We start from the raw sequence: 20,917 nt of genomic DNA, 5'->3' as shown, positions 1-20,917 counted from the left end.
TCTATAAAGAAACTGGTATCATTTTATGTTGTTGTGGAAGGTAGATCTGAAAATACATATTATGATATGTATCCTTTGTGACAAAGTTTCAGTGCAACACTATACTAATATCTACCGAACTTTAATAGATATGATAAATAGGTCATTATGGTACAGTATGAATAACAAACACGGATAGAAAATACAAACTTATACCATATGGTAGTCACGTGATAGTAAGTATGCTGGCCTCGTTATTAAATCATGTATATATTTTGGTGTCGGCCTTTGTGTTTGAAACGTTCATGTAGTGAGGTGTGTACAATGTAGTAAAAGCAGACGGAGACATTAAAAAAGATTTAGTAAGTTAATAATTTATTTAACCTACAGGGTAAATAAATCATTTACTGTGTTTCAGAGATGTGATTTTTTTTCGTAGCTATGACTGCGAATGTCGAGACCAACTCATCTTGACATGAACAATCTATAAAACGTGTCGAATATAAGACGAAAATAGGTCCTACTCGAAAGTAAGCCTAGTATTCCTTAATGAAAATTGAAATGAGCCGCATCTTATTTACCTGGTGGATGTCGTCGATGAAAAAGACACAAAGTATTCCTGAACACCTGGTTTTATTTTCATTGTATTTTTTTTCAATAAATAAAATAGATAAATAAATGAATGAACAAATAAATAAAAATGCCAGGAATGCGCAGTGTTAAAGAGAGGCGTCAAAAACACTCCTTTAAAGAAATCTTTTTAGATAATCGCCTTCGTAATAATTCAAGTGAAAAAAAATGTAAAGGTGTTGTAGGAAGACTTCCGTTTTTTTCACATCAATATTGATAACGTAATACACAGAAAATGTGATCCTGTCCATATTGATAACGTCATATACAGAAAATGTGACCCTGCCGATACTGATAACGACATTCATGTGATGACGTTGATGGCGTCAATTCGTTATCCTCATCCCAAATTGTGAAGCTACTCATCTTTGTGGTTCTGTGTAGTGAAAAAATGGACTGGATGTATCCTCCAGGCTCCAGGCAGGTTTTATAGACAAGACTATGTAAAATTCGAATTACTATTTATCGGTGATTTGTTCATATTGATGTACAGACGCGAGCCAAAAGTGAAGATAAGTTCAAGATGGTGGCGGCATTTGAGCAAATGAGACTTTTCTGCTTGTCTTAATTACACTTAGGATCCGCTTTGGAATATAATAATACAGGTTTCAAATAAATTCACTTCAATCTCTATCCAGATGCTCTGAATCTGTAACAAATTTGATATAGTAGTTTCTTTCGTCCCTCCTTTTAAGAATGATCAGATAATAACTGATAGGCGGTCATCTTGGATTTTGAATATCAAAGTTTTTTTTAATGTTATTTCCCATAAAGTACTTGATGGATCTTCTGCAGATTCAATATCTCAGTTCCCCTTTGTCCCTAATTTCGCCGTATTGAATCAGAAGAAATGGCTGACAGACTTGGATGGTGACAATGAAAGTTTGTTATCACGAGTTACAGAGAAATTTTGGATGTATCTTTCACAAATTCCATACTATGCTTACCCTCATCAATGTGCCGTTTTGATTTTTGGACCACTCCAAATTACAAACAGATGACAATATTAGACTCGGCAGTTAAAGATTTTTATCGCCATTTCATGAGAATAATATTCATATTTCATGTAATTAAGAATTAAAGATAAAAATCGGTAGAAAAAAAGCTACAATTCTTGAAGAACAAAAATTTATATATGCACCCAAAAATGGTCGCCATCAAGACTCCTCTTGGAAAATAAGAAATACTGTTGCATGAATCTTCAGAATATTTATAAATATGAAACAAACAGTATATATTTACCCATGAAGACCTTCGAGACAGTCGCTTACACAAATAGACGAACATTTAGTTTCTTAAACTGATGCAAAGTGAATGACGAATGTTTTACCCTCACTTCCCGAACCATTACACACCTGACACGATATATCAAGAAACCGAAATAGCCTTGAAGCCCTTCCCTCTGTCCAATTACCTGACATTTTGTGGTGGTGTTGAGTCTTTCTGTCATCCCTTTTAAGCAGCAAACGCAACATCATCAACAAGCTGTCGACTGTACCTTGGTCAAATGGATGATTCATTCTCCAATCCTGATTTTGCCTTCAAAGTGCAACCCATCTTCTCTTTTTCTTCGTTTCTTCCTACTGGTCTTACGGCGTGATTGTTTGTCTTCTGCGTTTTTGAAGGCGAAGAATAGTAGACACTGTTGCTTTCCCATGATTCCTATTGGTCTGAAATGTCTTATTCAAGTTTGTACTTGTAACTCCCTACAATACCCTTTCAGCAAATATAAAATAACAATTGAAAGTCTTCTCTTTCCCTTAAAGAATTTCTTTCTTTAAGATAAATATCCAGGTTTCTGCAGCGCCAATGGTACCATGGCTCTTTCCACTTCCAAGTAAGAATTCTGTCCCCAAAAGGACAACGCTCATGCACGTTTTTAACAATGTCCTGATAATGGTTATTAATAATATCTGCATGGATACTAGTAAAAATCTCTAATTTGATGATTTACAATCATCTTTCTGAAGTGGTTAGTAAACACTGATTGTTTTCATTAAGAAGTTTTTACTTCGTTCACGAAATTTTCTTCTCTAGAGCTGATGTCTGTATAAAGGCAGAGAGGCGCACCTTAATTGTTTGATCTTAAATGTTACCATGGCAATGCAATATAAAACATGTTCATCCAAGAGGTTTCATGCTTTATTTATTTTAATGAATTCTTTTCTGAAGAGTGAGAGAATATGAACGCCAATTACTGACCAAACAACCATTGATAAGTAAATGAAACAATATCATAGGGATTCAAAAAATTTATTTAGTCGGCCAGCCTAAAAGCAGAAAACGTACTAACATCTCTCAACACCGATGAACCGCGAGTTGCTACCTCGACCCACACTGAATCATTTATGTCCAAATGCATGATTACTGTGGCAGCGGATGAAGAGTAGCTGTCATAAGCAACCATCATACCCATAAAATCGCCATTCTTCACTAGGGACGTTTGGGCAACGGATCCGGGTCCAGTTGGACCAATTGTCCAAGTAAAGTGATAGATTCCTTCCAAGCGACATTTGTATTTCCCTTCTGATACGTTGTAGTGACTGTGAAATGTCGGAAAATCGGCTGTCACGGTGTCAAATAGTAATATTTGCTTGTCTTGAGTTGAATTAAAATCGCGGGAAAGAATTGCGTGGAAAGCGAACACTAGAGGTCCTGTAATAAGAGGAACGATAATAATTCATTGTGATGAAAAATCTTTTCACAAAACGAGAACAATATATAAAAATTGAAAGATTTACTAGCAAACCACTACAAAGAAGAATTAGAATAAGACCAGGTGTCACGGAAAGGTATGTGTCTTCTACGTCAAAGACGACAACCATCATGTAAAACTTTGGAAATCAAAGTGTGCAGCCTTTCAAAAGTACACATGCACTCGCATCCCATACATGCAGAGGCCTTGCTTAACAGACAGCAGCAAACCAATCAACTTAGCAATGCCACATTCCAAAACTAGAATTGACAACCTGCGGACGCAAAGGGCTCGATATACACCAAAAACTTCATACAAAATACAGTAGATATAGAGTAGATTTAATCATAATCCAAACTCAATTCCGATAAAACTAGGGCAAAATAAAATATGAACAAAAGAAAGATTAACAAGGAGACTCCTGAAAAAGCACAAGATGAATAAGACCAAGCGTTCCTGAAGAGTAAGCGTTTTCTTCATCGACCAAACCCGCCATGTAAGCCTTAGTCAATCCAAGTAAGTAATATCACGTTCTCAAATGAGAACAAGGTATACAACAACGGAACCAACAGGTAAAGTAACAAGCATCTAACACGTCCGGCTTCACATTACACAAAGAAATAAAACATTCTCAATGAGATCACTATGTCGACCATTTAACTTCCCCATAGTTTTCATCAACCTGCATCTTTTGAAACCTCGTGTCAATAGTTTATCCGTCACTTGACTGGCCCTTGAATATCGAATCAACTGTGGCATGTTAATACCATAGATTTAAGATGCAGCGATATTACTATACAAAAATGGAAAATTCACAGCAGGGAAATCGAAATCACGTTTATCATACGTCTTGTTTTAGGAAAAGATCGAAATAAGCAGCTGATGTAGAAGAGTGAGCCATGTCTTTCATTTTCAGTTCTGGTGGGTACAATGTACGTTATAAATACATTTCTTGTTATTCAAAGACAAGGCGTCATACATATAACTGAAAGTGAAATTAAACAATTGAAAATTGATTTTGGCATACCCTAGTACCTCTATTGACAAAATTAGGTAAAAATCAGACAATATTCAAATTTCGACCAATCAGAGGTCACAATTTGCCTCAGCATAGTTATGATAGTAAAACATATACCGTGATGTTTGGCATCCACTAAAGTCGATATAAACCAAATTCTGTCATGATCGGGCATTAACTAATTTTCAACTAATCAGAGACACCATTTGTCTTTCAGTGATATTTGTGACGGACAGACGGACGCACTGGCAGAAAAAGCTGGTTCGTTGCATTGGTATAATGAGAACAGTACTAACAAAGGAACAATCGAACATACTAACGAGCACATCGCTTTCGTATTGCACAGCGAAAGAGAAAAATTCCAAATAAGATCATTATGACTAGCCTACTACATCAACCTGCATACATACATCAGGAAATTGTAATATCGTAGATAAGTGCCTGGCCATGAAATTGAACTTTGAAAAATTCCCAGAAAGATCCTGTATTACATTTATGTGTAGCAGAAGGAACGGAACAAAAATGATTAAATAGGCCTATTGCTAGAGCTGTATCTACATAATATTGTCAAGATATTTAGGCTGACGAGACTAAAATCCCTAATTAGACTGATGGGTGTAGTTACCTGATCGTGTATCCCTGGCTAAGGTGCTGGCGTTTTGGGAAAGCTGAAGTTCAGCAAGTGACTTTCCCAAAGCAAGACGTTCTTTACGTTCACTGATATATAAACTTTCCAAACGCTGGATCTCCTTGTGATCTTCTTGTCGAAGTACTGACAGTCGCTCCACCTGACGTTTCAGATTTTCGAAGTCTGTATCTTTTGAATGATTTTCATGCACATCATTTGCGCAAACCAAAGCGATAAAAATTGTTAAAATGATAAAATACATTATTGTGTTATTAAAATGCGAATGTGCTTTGAGAAAATGCCGAAGTAATATTACCTTTCGATTGCCACATAAGCGTTGATAAACGAGTCACGTGTGAATGTTTTTCTTATCAGCAGAGGTCGATTGAATGGAGAGTTCATTTGTCCCGATTTATTATATTGATAAAGGTAATATTTTTAGACAATACATGTACTCATCTTGGACTCACCTTAAATGACCATAGCTGGCGGTTTAGCAAAATATATGTTCTTGTTTTACACAAAGCCATAGTCGATACCTTTGATAATGATCCAGCATTGCATTTTATTTTGCAGGTAGGCCGTTATAACTGTGTCTGGAGTCCTTGGGACTTCAATCGAAAAGATGGCGACCAAATTTAACAACAATGGAAAATACCGAAATTTCATCAGAATCTTAACTCCTTCGTCAAAACCAAGGCGAAATATTAACAAAAAAAAGATAACTGAAAAAGTGTAAGGAGAATAAGACTAGGTGTTCCGGAAAGGTTAGCGTCTTCTCGTCTTTCACGACATCCGTCATGCAAATCCTGGTCAATCCAAGTAAGTTATGTCACGTTATCAATTAGAACATGGTAAACAACATCGGAAACAACAGGCATTTTAAACGATCACTAAATACGCCCAACTTTATATTACACAAAGATATGGAATATTTCCCTTGAGATCATTATGTTGACTATAACACTTTTCTGTAAACCGTGTTGAGAAGAAGCCCTTGCATATCAAATCAACCATGCATTGATTTAAGTAAATTTCAACATCTTACCCGGTACCTTTGCTGTTTTCTTTTGACTTACTCCATCTTCTCTCAGACAACTTCCATTGTGATCGTTTTGAATGGGTCAATGTGTTTGATGTTCAACACACATTGTGCATTGTCTCCATATCATTTATCAACTTTTGCATCGATCAACGATTGATAGAATTTAGTGGAATTAGTAGAATCTAGCCCTTACCACAAGAGCTTTAAACTTGTATGTTGTGCAAATCTAATAATCAGAACTGTTGTTTACAACCCGGCATATCCATACTGAATTTAAAAAGTCGAGGAGATATCCTGCTAACCTGTAAAACAGAAGCCCCCTGAATGTTGATGGAATTTATACAGCATAACAACAACCCATTTTTTTTTTTTAATTTTCTGGTGAAAGTCTTGTTACAGAAGTCATTTCTATTATCAATGCCTCTGCTCGGATTCGCACCCGTGACATCAGGCTTGCTAGTCTTGCGCTTGTCCTGAGATCTCTCTCAGTTTCAAACAGATTTCTTTCAAACTTCGTATGCTTAAGTAATTAATCACCATAACATGACATGAAGTTGTTTTCCTTAACAGCAGTTTTATTTAACTGTTTTTGGAAGAGTTACTGCCCTTGTTGATTTAATAATGTTATCCGAAGATCATACTTCTCAGTTTTCAAATGACTTCTTTCAAACTTGGAAGACCTATAATTCCTACACAGCAGGTTGATTCAACAATTTGTTGCTCTTTGTCTTGTATGGAGTTCTTCTCACCAGTTTCTCTGAAACTGGGTAGGCTTTATAACCATTACATGAAATAGTGTTATCATTACTGGCATTGTAATTTTACAATTTTAGAAAGAGTTATTGCCCTTTGTTTTTTTATTTTGTCCAGATATTTCCTCCTTCAGTTCCACCAATTTATTTAAACTTCGTGGGCTTTAAAACCACAACATGAGATTGTGTTCTTGTAAATAACAGTTTGATTCCACAATATTTCAAAACGTTATTTGCCTTATTCCTTTTCAGCATTTTAATCTTGTACAGAGATTTCTTTCAGGTCTCCCTCACAAATTGAAAACTTGGTATGCTTACAATTCTCATTAAAAAATAAAGCACTGTTTTCCCTCGACATTTTGATCTATTATGACCATATCCATACTTGTGTTTTTGAAACAACAAATCCTAAATAATTCTTTGACATGGGATATGCGTCTCCTGTTCCACCCTGTGGTTCTAGCCTGTTCTTCCTTGCAGAGTTTAAGGCTATACCCTACAAATTTTAGTGACCACTGCTGGAAAATTTTGTAGACTACAAACACCATTTTTTATCAGTATACAATATTTTATTATATAAATCACAAACCATTTTACAAGAAAATATATATGATTTAAAAACAAGTAAATTTATCTCGGAAAGGTACATGTAATTCTGCATTTTTTAAAAGATTGAAAGGAGCATCATGGAACCTCCATGATTAAAATACTTAATTTTGAACAAGATCTGTAATACTGTCAACATTTACATGTACATACTTATACCCTAAAATCTCGAAAGTTAGTCATGGACCTCCATGCAAGGAAACATATCTTGAAAGAAAGATATTTACAAGAAGAAGCAAATCAAGCTAAAAAATAAAAATATTTCTATTGTGACAAATCTGATCATTATACGGAATGTAATGCAGTATTTTGTTGTGGTATGGAATCATTATACTTTACTTTCATTATTAATTATAAATAAATTAATGGAAGGCAATTCAATATTTCAAAAATTTGGGAAAGTCACTGCACTTAATTTGCAGCTCAAAATATTTAAATAAGATGGTCTTGAAAATTTGCCTGTCCTGAATATAAACCATTAAATTGTTATTTAAAAAAATATATATTTTTAAAATTTTAGGGTATGATGATTTAAATAAACACATGATCACTGTTAAATTAATATGAGTATTTATACTATAATTTTTAACATTTACACAATACAGTTTTACACCATATATTCTGACATTGTCACGAGTCATTTGGTATCTTCTGTCATCACGTTCTGCCGTCATCAAATGGGACATTTCTGTAATGAGACAACATTAATAGTAACTGCATGTAGACCTAGTGTTGACATCACATATAGCACAATTATGCTCATATATAAATATATATTTAAACTTTTTGTCGTGATGTGTGGCAGGGAAGGAATTTTTCAAATTATAATTTCAGTTATTGTGGTTCCATGCAATAATGTTACAGAAATGAGTTCTTGATCAAACTTAAAAATTATACAAATTCTTGCCATAACAAAAATCATGAAGGAATAATTAAACACTAGTTCAATTGTTAGAGGAGAAACAAACACATTGTACAGCAATTCAAATTTTAAATTCAAATGGATACTGAATTTGGAAAATGTATAGATTAAATAAGTACAAGTACCTGTAATCCCATTCGCTTATGCCCCAGCCATGTACGCCATTCACATTGTAGGTACACATTCGTTCATGTATTTTGGCATCTCGGCCCTCACCAATGTAGAAGATTGGAGCTTCTACTTCTGTACAAGTCACATTGTATTCTTTCTCTCCTGTATATAATGCATAAAAAATCTGATTTGATCAAATTTGATTATAAATATTGTCAATCTAACAGTATATCATGTAAAGAAATGTTTATTAAATCATGGAATTACTTAGCTGTATTACATTGAGAAAGGTTTACATTTTGATCAATGGTTAAGATCAAACATAGAACTTTTGCTTAAAGATACAGTAATTTGATTATCAATATGCTATTGACCTTTACAATAAAATATAACATGCTTTATTCCCAAACTATTCAACAAGAGGTTTTAAGAATTCTGATCTCCTACTTTGATGTATTTCTTTTTGTGTGCATCTGAAATCATTAAAAACCAGCATGATTTTTTGCCTCGTTAATGATACAATTGATGACTATTTCCTGAGATCTATAATCAGAATATAGGATTCTGGAATTTCACAGCATACTTCTACCAAACAATCCATGAAATGAGTTCAATACAATCTGTTTTTGTTCTGTTTTGTTTTTTGTTAATTACCTCACAAACTTTGTGAAATTACACTTGCAAAATTAAGCTGGTTAATTGTAGCTGATGTCAACAGCCATTTCAAATACACAAAAATATCATTTTTTCAATTGCTCTTGGATTGCTACTTTATATTAGTGTGAATCACTAAAAAAAATTCAGTAAATTCTATAGTACAGCAAATTCATAATATCTCTAAATTATTAATTGGATATACATTAATTATTCATTTACACAATTAATCAATTAATTAATTATTTTTCACCTGATCATTACTTCATGAAATATCACGTGTAAGGTACAATTCCCCGCCATGGGAATTTTGAAAAGTTGGCGAGTATGATATGATATCTGGATTGATTGGTCCCCAAAGAGTTCTTGTACACTGCTATTCACTTTGATTTCGCAAATACTTAATTTAGCGAACTTATCTCTCGAGACATACTTGCGAAAGGATGAATTCGTAAACACAGATCTAGAAATGACTTTAATTTCCAAAAAATGACGGGCCGTTAAAAATGATATGGACTCTTTTATCGGTAACTGAATCAGTATGGATGTCATCAAGAAATATTTGTGTACAAATAATCGCAAGGGATTTGAGTTCGCAATTAACCTTCCTTATAATATTGTACTATAAATTACTTTATTTCGTGAAAAATTAATCTTGCACAAAATAAAGTAATTTATAGTACAATATGTTATGTGTCATGTGATCTTCTATACTGTAAACAAGAACTGCTTGAGAAGTAAATAATCCAGAGACCACACTGTCCTTAAATAACAATCCAGGAGTAGGTTGAATAATCATTTTCTTTTTATTTATTTTATAATTATATATATTTATCACCTTGACTATATATATATATATATATATATATATATTTACATATTTATTATTCATAATATAGGATGACACCTACCTGCCATGAATTTGAAAGACAGCTGTTTTGGAGGGTTCCCATCTTCACCATGATCACCTAACTGGAACTCTGAAGAGGACACGGATTCCTTGGTACCATCAGGGTGGATCACATAACCAATAGTAAGACTGAAACATACACAGATGACAACATAGATTTACTATTTCGAATTCATTGAACAGAGAGACAACATTTTCAGATAAAAGATACAAGGAATCTGGTTTGACAATTCCTACATGGGGTGTTCGGTCTTTCTCAGAATGCTGACCATGAGAGAATCAGATCATCCTGTGATATATTGGTTGTGTCCTTGGGAAGCATACTATACATTAATTGCTATAGACAACATGAGATGGGCTTCCTGTGTGTAGTCTTTGCGGTAATCACCACTTAACAAGGGGATCCTCCCCATCCCTCAATTTAGCCTTACTAGTAACTTCAGTGAACAAACAGGAAGAGTATGTGTACTACCTAAGATATGTGACATAACTGGTCAAGGTGATGAATTTTACCTGTACTTATATTGATGTGATTTATCTTACCTAGTCATGGTGATAGGCATGGATATACAGCCAACACATATAGCTGTCTTGTCTGCCAGCATAGCGTAGCTGATGGCATACCTATGGAAGTACCGCCAATCACGGATATTTCCTGTAAAAAAAATATCAATTTTTTTTGAGTTTATCAAACAAACATGCACTATAATATAATTGTATATATCAAACTGAAGTGACTTACAAGAAACAAGGATTGCCTTCCCTTACAAATAACATATTATGGTTTTAAATTTTACAGGCAATTTAATGGAACAATAATATACCCGTGATATATACATTGATTAACCTAGCAGATGTAAGTCTGCCAGAGTTGTTTCCCTTGTCTATGCTACCTGTGCATATGGCGAGTTTATGGTTTCAGGAAAATCCTGTTTAGATTTTGGAATTTATGATAATCTGGTTTAAAAAAATGGTTGCTATTATGAATTTCACCCACCAGACAGAATTTTAGCTTCATGTATATATACATATCTTTCTAAAGTTATGAGAGTACCAATTGAAAAAAACTCATAAGATATAAATCCTCACAAAACTACCAACCAACCCAATGATAATAAGATAACTGACACTTTCTCTATACATGTAGCTCATCACAAATACTGTAAGGTTATAGATATGAACTACAAGTGGTATGTGAAGAAGGAAAGAAGTCTTATATTGCATGTACATTTACCAATGGAAGAGACAAGAGAATTTGACCTATACCACAGGAGCTTCATTGCTTCCTGTATTTGACTATTCAGTATACATTACACAAACTTACCATAAGAATGGTCCCTGGCTCCTTGAACTTTAATTGTCTTTTCTCCTACACCTGCTATATCAACGACGCCCGATATTTCTCCAAACTGTTCGTAATGTGTTTGATGAACACTGAAAGAAATTTGTTTTCACTATTTTTTTTTGGATTAAGGATCCTATGTGATGTATTCTGTACCTGTACAGAGAGTGATTAAGACACCTGACACGTGGAAAAGATATCTACAGAATACTGAATGCTTTTCTCTTTAATATCATCTACAATGAGTTTCATTGTAATGACAAGAAATCACTGCCGTAGTTGGTCAAAACTATGAAATATATAGTCACTGTAAAAGTTACATCATCACTAGTAACAATATCAATTGAATTTATTCTAACCTATCCATGATTTCATCAATAACTGGAATAATTTATGAACAAAAAGATTATTTTCATAAAATAAATGTTGATACCTTGAATTATGCCAATTTCTAAAAGAAAATTAATGAAAATTTGATGAGAAGGTGGGCACTATATTTCATTATTTTCACAAAATCAAGTTTTGTCCAAACTTGGAGGCAAGGTTTCTAACCAGTTTGTATCATCAAATGCATAGGGCTAATGGACCCAACATACAAAGTCTGAGGGCTGGCATATTGCAGGGCAATGGGATAGCATTTGTTTGTCATTCTAATGAACAGGAATATATATGGGCGGTCTTATTACCAGGCATGGACTTCTGACCAGATATGAATTAGCAGTCTTGCTTACCTTTTCAGAACATCAAAATAATTTCTAGACCATTTTTCTTTAGCTATAGAGTCCGCCATAACATTTGGGTGGAGATCGGTGTCAAAATCGAAGTATGGAGTGAAGGCTGTCCAGGTGAGGTCAAAGGTCACATCTAATTCGTCATGAGTTTCATGATTTCTGAAATAAGTACAAAAACATGGAGTTACAATAATTTTGTTTCCTTAAGACATCCTCTATTCTCAAAGGGGCAACATTAATAACAAATGAATACATGTTGTATTTCGTTTTTCTATTTTTTTTCATATTAATTGACATCATTTCTGTAAAAATAAAATTTCCTCCCACAAATTAAAAAATCAACCTTTTTATATTTAAATTAGGAACATAATGCAAGCAGCTGGTCAAATAAATACTTGAGGAATTAATGAAAGATTAATAAGTCTGAATTCTTTAATGAACTGCTCCCCCCACCCCCACCCCTCTTGGACCTCATCACTGCATGAAGCTACAAAGAGAGAAAGGTGCCTTTCTGATACATAACGGTAAGTCCTCTAAGATTTGTCCTGTGAGTATGTAGCACCTAAGAATTGCATTTTGAATCACATAACTTCATTTTAATAACTCAATCAAATTTACAAGGTCCATGATGAGGATTTTATGTGACAAATTATGTTGATCCCTCATTCGAACGAAAAGCTGGCATGATTACCAAACCGTATACATTTTGATTTTTTCTGCTCTATCTGTATTACATAGTTTATAACAATGACAAACCCTAAAGACTACACTTACCCACCTTAGTTTGCCTTTGTAAGATATCTTCCAGGTTTTCATTGGATCAACTGGCTCCAGTTTCAGTCCTCCAGCAGCAAAGGCCTGTGGATCTGTGCCCTGGAGTTTGGTGTCTGGTTTGGATGGAATCTCCAGCAGACCAACACCAGGAAGCTATATATATCACACAGACGAAAGAAAATGAAATCTTAAGCTCCACATTCAACAAGAAGTAAAACAGCATACAGACCTGGGGCCAAACACCTAATTACACTGCATCATACAACTGTTTCATCCTTATAAGGAAATGTCATATCAGTATATCTAATTCTTAATTTGAATTCAAATGTGTTATTTACTTGTGTGTATTTGGTAATATCCTCTAGAGCAAAGTGAAATCAAAAAGGTTTTATATGAAGTAGGAGAGATCTTGAGCGGACACTTACTCTGAGGTAGAGCACGGTCTGGACCACATTGTTCTGTCTCCTAGCAGTGGCTGCCACCATGTACTGTCCATCCTTGTTCCCTCCATTAAAGTAAACAGCATCAACGGCCTGTCAGTAAAAATTTATAGAAATATATTATATCATCAACCATGTGTAACATTATAAAGCTCATAATTTGTAAATATTAGTTGATTAATACCATATACACTGTAGTTATCTTGATTATTCATTGTCAGTAAGATATACATATATGTATAGATGTTTAATATGTTTAATTTTCATTTCTGCTGAATGGGTTTTAGTGTAGCTGAACTTGACTGCAAGGGTCAAATATTGGCGACCATGCAGGTGTAAATTCCCAGGTTAACTTTACTGGTAGAGTGTCTGTCTAGAGTTTCGATAGTCTAAAATTTCAATCCAAGTCTTAACTCTAATCATTCGTTTTTTCACTCCTGTTACAATATAATAGAGTTCATGATTCTATGAACTAAAAATTACTTAAGAAGGGAGTGACAACTATTATTTGATAAGAGTCTTCTTGAGTCTATAAAGGTTGATTTCATGTTTTTGTGATAGACAAATGACAATTTATATTTAGTGACTACAAGAAACCCATGTCCATGACCATTTCTATCATAACCAGAAACCATATCAGTTTTAAACCAACAAGCCTTTTATGTACAAAACTGCAAACTGTTGCTTAATAATGGATGTAAAGCAGAAATATTTAGGTTATCCATTCTCATTCACTTGAGGCTATAAAGTACATATGAACCCTGAATCAACAGTTTTTTTCCTTTATGTTTTGTTTTTGTTTTTTGTTTTTTTTTTTGTTGTGTTTTTGGGCTTTCATTCTTCACAAATTAATATCCAGAGATCCAGACCCAGAGATCCTACACAACAGTAAGATTACTCTGTATAATATGCACATTAATGTATTTGTATGTCATGGATTGATACACTGTAGTCAAGCAGAACCCTTGAGTACATTATAAATACATTAGTATACATGTACATTAGTACATTATAAATACATCTACAATGTAGACATTACAGACACTACAATGTATAAATCATGTACGTTATATAATTATTAAATACACCTGAACGTACATGTTTAAATCATGCATGTACATCATTTTGTACATTGTCAAATTTATTAAAGCAGGGACTGTATTATACGTCCCTGGTTAAAAGGCATATAAGCTTATAACATTGTATCCCTGCATCTGGGGTAACACAAAAACATAATGGGGATATGACATAGATCTACATCAAAGTAAGTGGATATGTCTGGAGTAGACATATAGTTGGGTACTACCTTTGGTTGATCTATGGGCAGTGTCTGAACTTTCTCCATATCTGTGACATTGGACCTGGACCTAACACCATATCCAGCATTCTCACCGGTCGCTGTGCTCATTTTCGCGTTCTTCCTCCTTCTTAATTTTAGCACAAATAAAAGAAAGTGGTATTTGAAAGGATACCACTTGTTTCGCTGTGTATAAATTCCACATTTCGGTGGTGGATCTGATTTTACTAACCAGCCTACGACCAGAATTACCAAAATTGCTCCAATGACATACAGTATCATGATGATAATTCAAGAGTTACCTCCCCTGCAGTGGAGCTCGTCAGAAATGTCAGACGATCGTTAAAGATAATGGGTCTGAAGTACAAACATAGCAGAACGGTGGTTTTAGAGGCCTACCGAATTATGATCCACACACTGCCACAAGGATTAAGATTATTCCTTACAAACATAGAAAGTATCATTTAAGTCCAATGCATTTTGGTGTACTGTGTTCAACGGATCCCGGCTGTTTTGTAATGAGGCATAGGGTAAAATACTGATAAAACGACGGATCGCCATTACAAGTTTTTGGACGTTTTAGGTTGGGTGCGCACCTTCATCATCATCATTATTTCTTGATTTCCTCCAAATATTGAAAGAGTAATTACAATGACAAATATTGTAAATTTAGGTGAAAATTAAAGAAAAAAAGTGCAAGAATATATGTATATAAATATTGCACAATGAATGTGAATAACCAATCCATCAATAATGGAGATTTCTAGCAGAACACATCAAACATTAGATAGGAGATGGCCTTTACTGAAAAGTCATATTGTAGGCCTTTTCAGAAAACATTAGACAATCTTTAATAAAAAATGTAAACAAAGATGAATCGTCATGAAATGATTCATAAATGTCCTCACTGGGGGCACCCAACAGAGACGCTATCTGGACATCTCTGTCCGCCTGGTCAAGTGATACATACACATTAACTGGATATTTGTCCACAAAACTGGTAAAAAGATTATCTCGCAGAGACATTAATATGGGCTCTTTGCAGTCAAGTAAACAATGGGCGACTGCGTCTTCAAAAGTGCCTTTACATCGAGCACATAAAAGTTCACAAGTAGGAGGGACAATCCACATTTTTGCATGTCCTGTTAAAATTTGGATGGCGTTTAGAAAATGACCAAATTACTGCAGGAACCATATTAGGATGAAGAATTTTGAATCTATGAAATTCTAACGAACTGTTTATACATAAACGCCAGTCATCAGATTCTTTACACAGAAGGACATTCTTTACAAGATATTTCCAGCTAAGTTTGGGTGGAAATTTCCCAGAATTAAGAAAATCAAGTAAGATGCCTCGGAAGTTGTAGTTGTGTAAAGCATCCCAAACTTCGTTGATGAAACCTTTCTTAGCGTTATTTACCCCAAGATGTTTTTCATGTAAACGCAACAAAAAGAGTTGTTTTGAAGTACAAGTTGTTTTGATATTACAAAAGCCCCGAAAAAACGAAGCTTACATTGCTCTACGTAAAGATATATAGAAGGCAAACCTAACATTCCCAATGCTACATCAGACCTAGTAAGAAGTGGGAAATTTTGTATTCATTTTGCACATAAATAATGGACTGATTCTAGGCGATGCTAATCAGCGTTGGAGAGAGAGTTCCAGAGCTCACAACCAAACATACCTCTAGGGAGAATAACAGACAAATAAAGATGGACTCCAGTCAAGGGATTGATACTAGGACCAAATAAATTACAATTTAGCAGAGCAAAACACTGACCTCGCAATTTGTGGATAACATCGTCAACATCAGACCGACCTGGTTTAAATTTATTCAAATTAATACCCACGTGTTTTACATTTGTGCTTTCATTAACAACATTGTCACCTAGATACCAAGTACGATACGATGTGATGATGCCGTTATTGGCATAAAGAATGTGTCCATAATTTATGAAACTACTTTCATGCGACATGTTAAATCATTACACTAACAAGACGTTGACATCCATGTAATTTTTAAAAAGGAAATAAAGGAAATACCAACATGTCAACGAAATCTTGTTTTAAATTATGAAACTATGATAAGATATGAACAAAAGAAATATTTACATAGAGGCTCGAAACCTCCTGAAAAAGGACAACGGAAATAAGACCAGAGGCTCTGGTAGGATAACCGTTGTTTGGGTTCATCAACGACATTCGAAAATACGGACCTTAAAGTACTTGTATCATCAATAAAGAAACTTATAAAAAATAAGTTTCAAATCGCCAAAGTTTGGACTGTATGGAAATTTCTCTTAGCAGTGTATAGAGTCCATGGTTACACCAAGTAAAATGGTACCAGTTAACCTACACTTCACAGTTTAATATACATATATATTGACATGGGATACCGACACATCCAGTGGATCGAAAATATGAGGAAAATAACGTAAATATCAAGCTGTAATGATGTATTCTTAAAACTGATCATCACAGGTATAATCTAATCATTGTTTACTACTGTACAGTAAAACTAATTACATTGTAACTAGTAAATTACAAGTCGTTACATCCTGTAATTACCCATATCCCGTGTCTCATTATTGGCTTGGGGCCCCTGGGCTTACGTCAGGTTAGATGCAGAATAAATAAAGGCTTTTAATTCCTAGACTTATAATACGACCAAGAGTTCCGGAATGGAGAGCGTTTTAACTTCACCTATGACACACTCTGTTCGAGTAAAAATCCAAGAATGGATGATTACAACACATTTCCTACGTCACGTGACCATAAACAAACTTGATGACACTCGTCTTATCAAACAGATGATAAAAAAAAACTTTTGTAAATTTGACCCCTGTGACGTTGAATTGAGGACCAAGATGAATTTATCTAACCAAACTTAAACATTCTACCATGCTGCAGTCTGAATGACATATCCAGAAGTTGTTTAACTGCCAAACTATGTAGGTTGTTTATTGTTTGTATACATTTTTGTCGGATTTTTTTATCACCCGTTTCTTTTGATATACGATAATGTCATGCACGTCGGTTGTTTTCGTTATTTAGTGTTAAATTGTTTTACTTCAGCAGAAGTCGCGTGATGATGCCGTTTCTTGGTAAAAGGAAGTGAATATGACCTAGGCTAGCTACTTTTCTCGTTTTTTAAGGGATGGATGGCAAACAGCAGCACCAAACGACCGAAAAAATATCATTTGGATTTTGAACATTTGATTAAAGACTGTGATTCTCAACTGATATAGATTAGCATGTAATATAAATGGCGTACCGTCTTCGTAAGTTAAAAGCAACACAACTTTGAAATATCTGAGAGTGAAATATGGTAACTTGACACTGTCCAACCCAGACAATAATACAACAGAGAACACGATCAGTTGTTTGATTTGTTTTATTTCACAATATTTCAACAACAGAAAGACATATAACAGAGAACCAACAAATTTTTTATACAGTAAACGTTCTTATTATCACCCTCCACTGTAAATATACTGTAAATATTCTAAAACACCTCTCCAAGGTAATGCCTTATAATGTAAACATTCTCATAAACACACTTCCATGCTAACTACTTTCTGCTGTAAACATTCTCATGAGCACCTCTCCATGCTTATTTCTTTCTGCTGTAAACACTATTATTAACAATTCTCCATGCTTACCACTTTCAGCTGTAAACATTCTCATGAACACCCCTCCATGCTAACTACTTTCTGCTGTAAACATTCTCATGAACATCTCTCCATGCTTACCACTTTCTGCTGTAAACATTCTAATGAGCACCTCTCCATGCTTATTTCTTTCTGCTGTAAACACTATTATTAACAACTCTCCATGCTTACCACTTTCTGCTGTAAACATTCTCATGAACACCTCTCCATGCTTACTGTTTTCTGCTGTAAACATTCTCATTGACATCTCTCCATGTCAACTACTAAGTAACTTCTGCTGTAAACATTCTCATTAACACCTCTCCATGCTTATTTCTTTCTGCTGTAAACATTCTCATGAACAACTCTTCATGCTTACTACTTTCTGCTGTAAACATTCTCATGAACACCTCACCATGCTAACTACTTTCTGCTGTAAACATCCTCATGAACATCTCTCCATGCTTACCACTTTCTGCTGTAAACATTCTAATGAGCACCTCTCCATGCTTATTTCTTTTTGCTGTAAACACTATTATTAACAACTCTCCATGCTTACCACTTTCTGCTGTAAACATTCTCATGAACGCCTCTCCATGTCAACTATTAAGTCACTTCTGCTGTAAACATTCTCATGAACACCTCTCCATGCTTATTTCTTTCTGCTGTAAACATTCTCATGAACAACTCTTCATGCTTACTACTTTCTGCTGTAAACATTCTCATAAACACCTCTCCATGCCAACTACTAAGTAACTTCTGCCGTAAACATTCTCATGAACACCTCACCATGCTTACTACTTTCTGCTGTAAACATTCTCATGAACACCTCTCCATGCTTACTACTTTCTGCTGTAAACATTCTCATGAGCACCTCTCCATGCCTACTACTTTCTGCTGTAAACATTATCATAAACACCTCTCCATGCTTATTTCTTTCTGCTGTAAACAGTATTATTAACAACTCTCCATGCTAACTACTTTCTGCTGTAAACATTCTCATGAACGCCTCTCCATGTCAACTATTAAGTCACTTATGCTATAAACATTATCATAAACACCTCTCCATGCTTACTACTTTCTGCTGTAAACATTCTCATGAACACCTCTCCATGCCAAGTACTAAGTAACTTCTGCTGTAAACATTCTCATGAACAGCTCTCCATTCTTACCACTTTCTGCTGTAAACATTCTCGTGAGCACCTGTCCATGCTTACTACGTTCTGCTGTAAACATTCTCAAGAACTGTCTCATTAACACCTCTCCATGCTTACTGTTTTCTGCTGTAAACATTCTTGTGAACAACCTTCCATGTTACATTTAATTACAATGTAACTTCTGCTGTAAACATTATCATCAACAGCTCTCCTGGCTAACTTCTTTCTGTTGTAAACATTCTCATAAGCACACCTAAATGCTAACTTTTTGTGCTGTAAACATTCCCATAAACATCCCTCCACTAACTACTTTCTGCTTTAAACATTGCAAACATACAAATTGCACTGTAAATATAGCTAGTTCATGACATAAACATTCTTAAAACATCCATAACAGTAAAGAGTTGATTTAAATACTGTAAATGTTTTCATAAACATCTGTCCAGTCGATACTATCTGTTTGTAAATGCTCGTGCAAGCAAAAGCAATATTTGTTGTAAACATTCTAAAAATCCCTCCTCCACTGTGATAACTTCCTGCTGTAAACATGGTTATGAATATTTCAGTGAACATTTTACACTGTAAATCAAACACCCCTGAGAAATAAACAGTGGATATTCTCATGAAAATCTGTTTAAAACTGAATTCCTTACAGCAGTTTTTCCTTGAAAAAAAGGGGAGAGAGAAAACAAAACCCAGACTGTAGTGTAAACTACACTCTCATCAAGACTCTAATAATTTACCAAACAAAGACAGACCATAAATATCCTTATAAAATCTTTTCTTTCCGTATTTTATCCTGCAACTAATTTCTCAACTTGCACCGTAATAAAAGGATGTTTTGTCATATTTGTTACATCAACCTTACAATTTACCTGGAAAAAACTATATTTTATAGTTACATATTTCTTTAATTATGATAATTGGAGATATTGTCTTGTGCTGTTATGGTTGTATCCTTTACCCCAACTGCTCTGAATGGCATGTGATGGGCCTTCCATATGTTGTTCACTGAGGTAGCCACCAGACGATATTAGGAGCGCATGTCTTATAATGACCCTGGCAACAAACATACAACACAGCAGAAACACATTTCTCGATGGTATATCATCAACTTTGAATTTGTTATTTAAAAAGTTAAAAAAAAAAAATGAACAGGCTATCTTTATTACTTGCTAACAAACTCATCATACCTGGAAACTTAAATTGCAGTGAAAATAAAAATTCTGAGCCTTAAAAATTCTCTTGATTACCAATTAATAACGATTTCATCAATACTTGTATAATTACAAAAATGTATATCCCCAATGATTTTAAGAACAAAAGTCAAGCTTCTTTATGCGATGTGGACAAATCATGATATACAATATGTACCATGTCAAAACAGCTAGAAAATGACAGCACCAAGAAAACAATTATAACTATCAAAGCATCACAATTATGATTGTCACAATAAGTAATTTCTTTTAACAAATCAATAAAAAAACTTTTGGCCTCAGTTCTGTAATTTTAGAAAGAAAACAGATCAATACATTATAGACTATACCAGTTAGTATGGCATTGAAAGTACACTGA

At 34.4% G+C, this 20,917-nt stretch overlaps 2 protein-coding genes across 2 annotated transcripts; both read right to left on the bottom strand.

Annotated features, from left to right (window-relative positions):
- Positions 1 to 2,866: 2,866 nt before the first annotated feature.
- LOC132550840 (complement C1q-like protein 2) lies at positions 2,867 to 5,212 on the bottom strand. The gene is made up of 2 exons (XM_060214933.1): positions 4,948 to 5,212; positions 2,867 to 3,264 (listed from the first exon to the last, which is right to left on the bottom strand). The coding sequence occupies exons 1-2, from the start codon at positions 5,210 to 5,212 to the stop codon at positions 2,867 to 2,869; spliced, it is 663 nt and encodes a 220-aa protein (XP_060070916.1).
- A 2,105-nt stretch (positions 5,213 to 7,317) lies between these two features.
- LOC132550825 (uncharacterized) lies at positions 7,318 to 14,828 on the bottom strand. The gene is made up of 9 exons (XM_060214917.1): positions 14,544 to 14,828; positions 13,223 to 13,330; positions 12,802 to 12,950; positions 12,024 to 12,182; positions 11,275 to 11,384; positions 10,494 to 10,605; positions 9,952 to 10,079; positions 8,401 to 8,548; positions 7,318 to 8,041 (listed from the first exon to the last, which is right to left on the bottom strand). Exons 1-9 carry the CDS (start codon positions 14,814 to 14,816, stop codon positions 8,011 to 8,013), a joined length of 1,218 nt encoding a protein of 405 aa, XP_060070900.1. The 5' UTR covers positions 14,817 to 14,828; the 3' UTR covers positions 7,318 to 8,010.
- Positions 14,829 to 20,917: the final 6,089 nt, after the last annotated feature.

The sequence above is a fragment of the Ylistrum balloti genome, unplaced genomic scaffold, assembly GCF_031769215.1.
Source record: "Ylistrum balloti isolate Yb309-2 unplaced genomic scaffold, AGI_CSIRO_Ybal_v1 Utg370152, whole genome shotgun sequence".
Lineage (NCBI taxonomy): Eukaryota > Metazoa > Mollusca > Bivalvia > Pectinida > Pectinidae > Ylistrum > Ylistrum balloti.
This window is presented reverse-complemented; position numbering and strand designations above follow the sequence as displayed.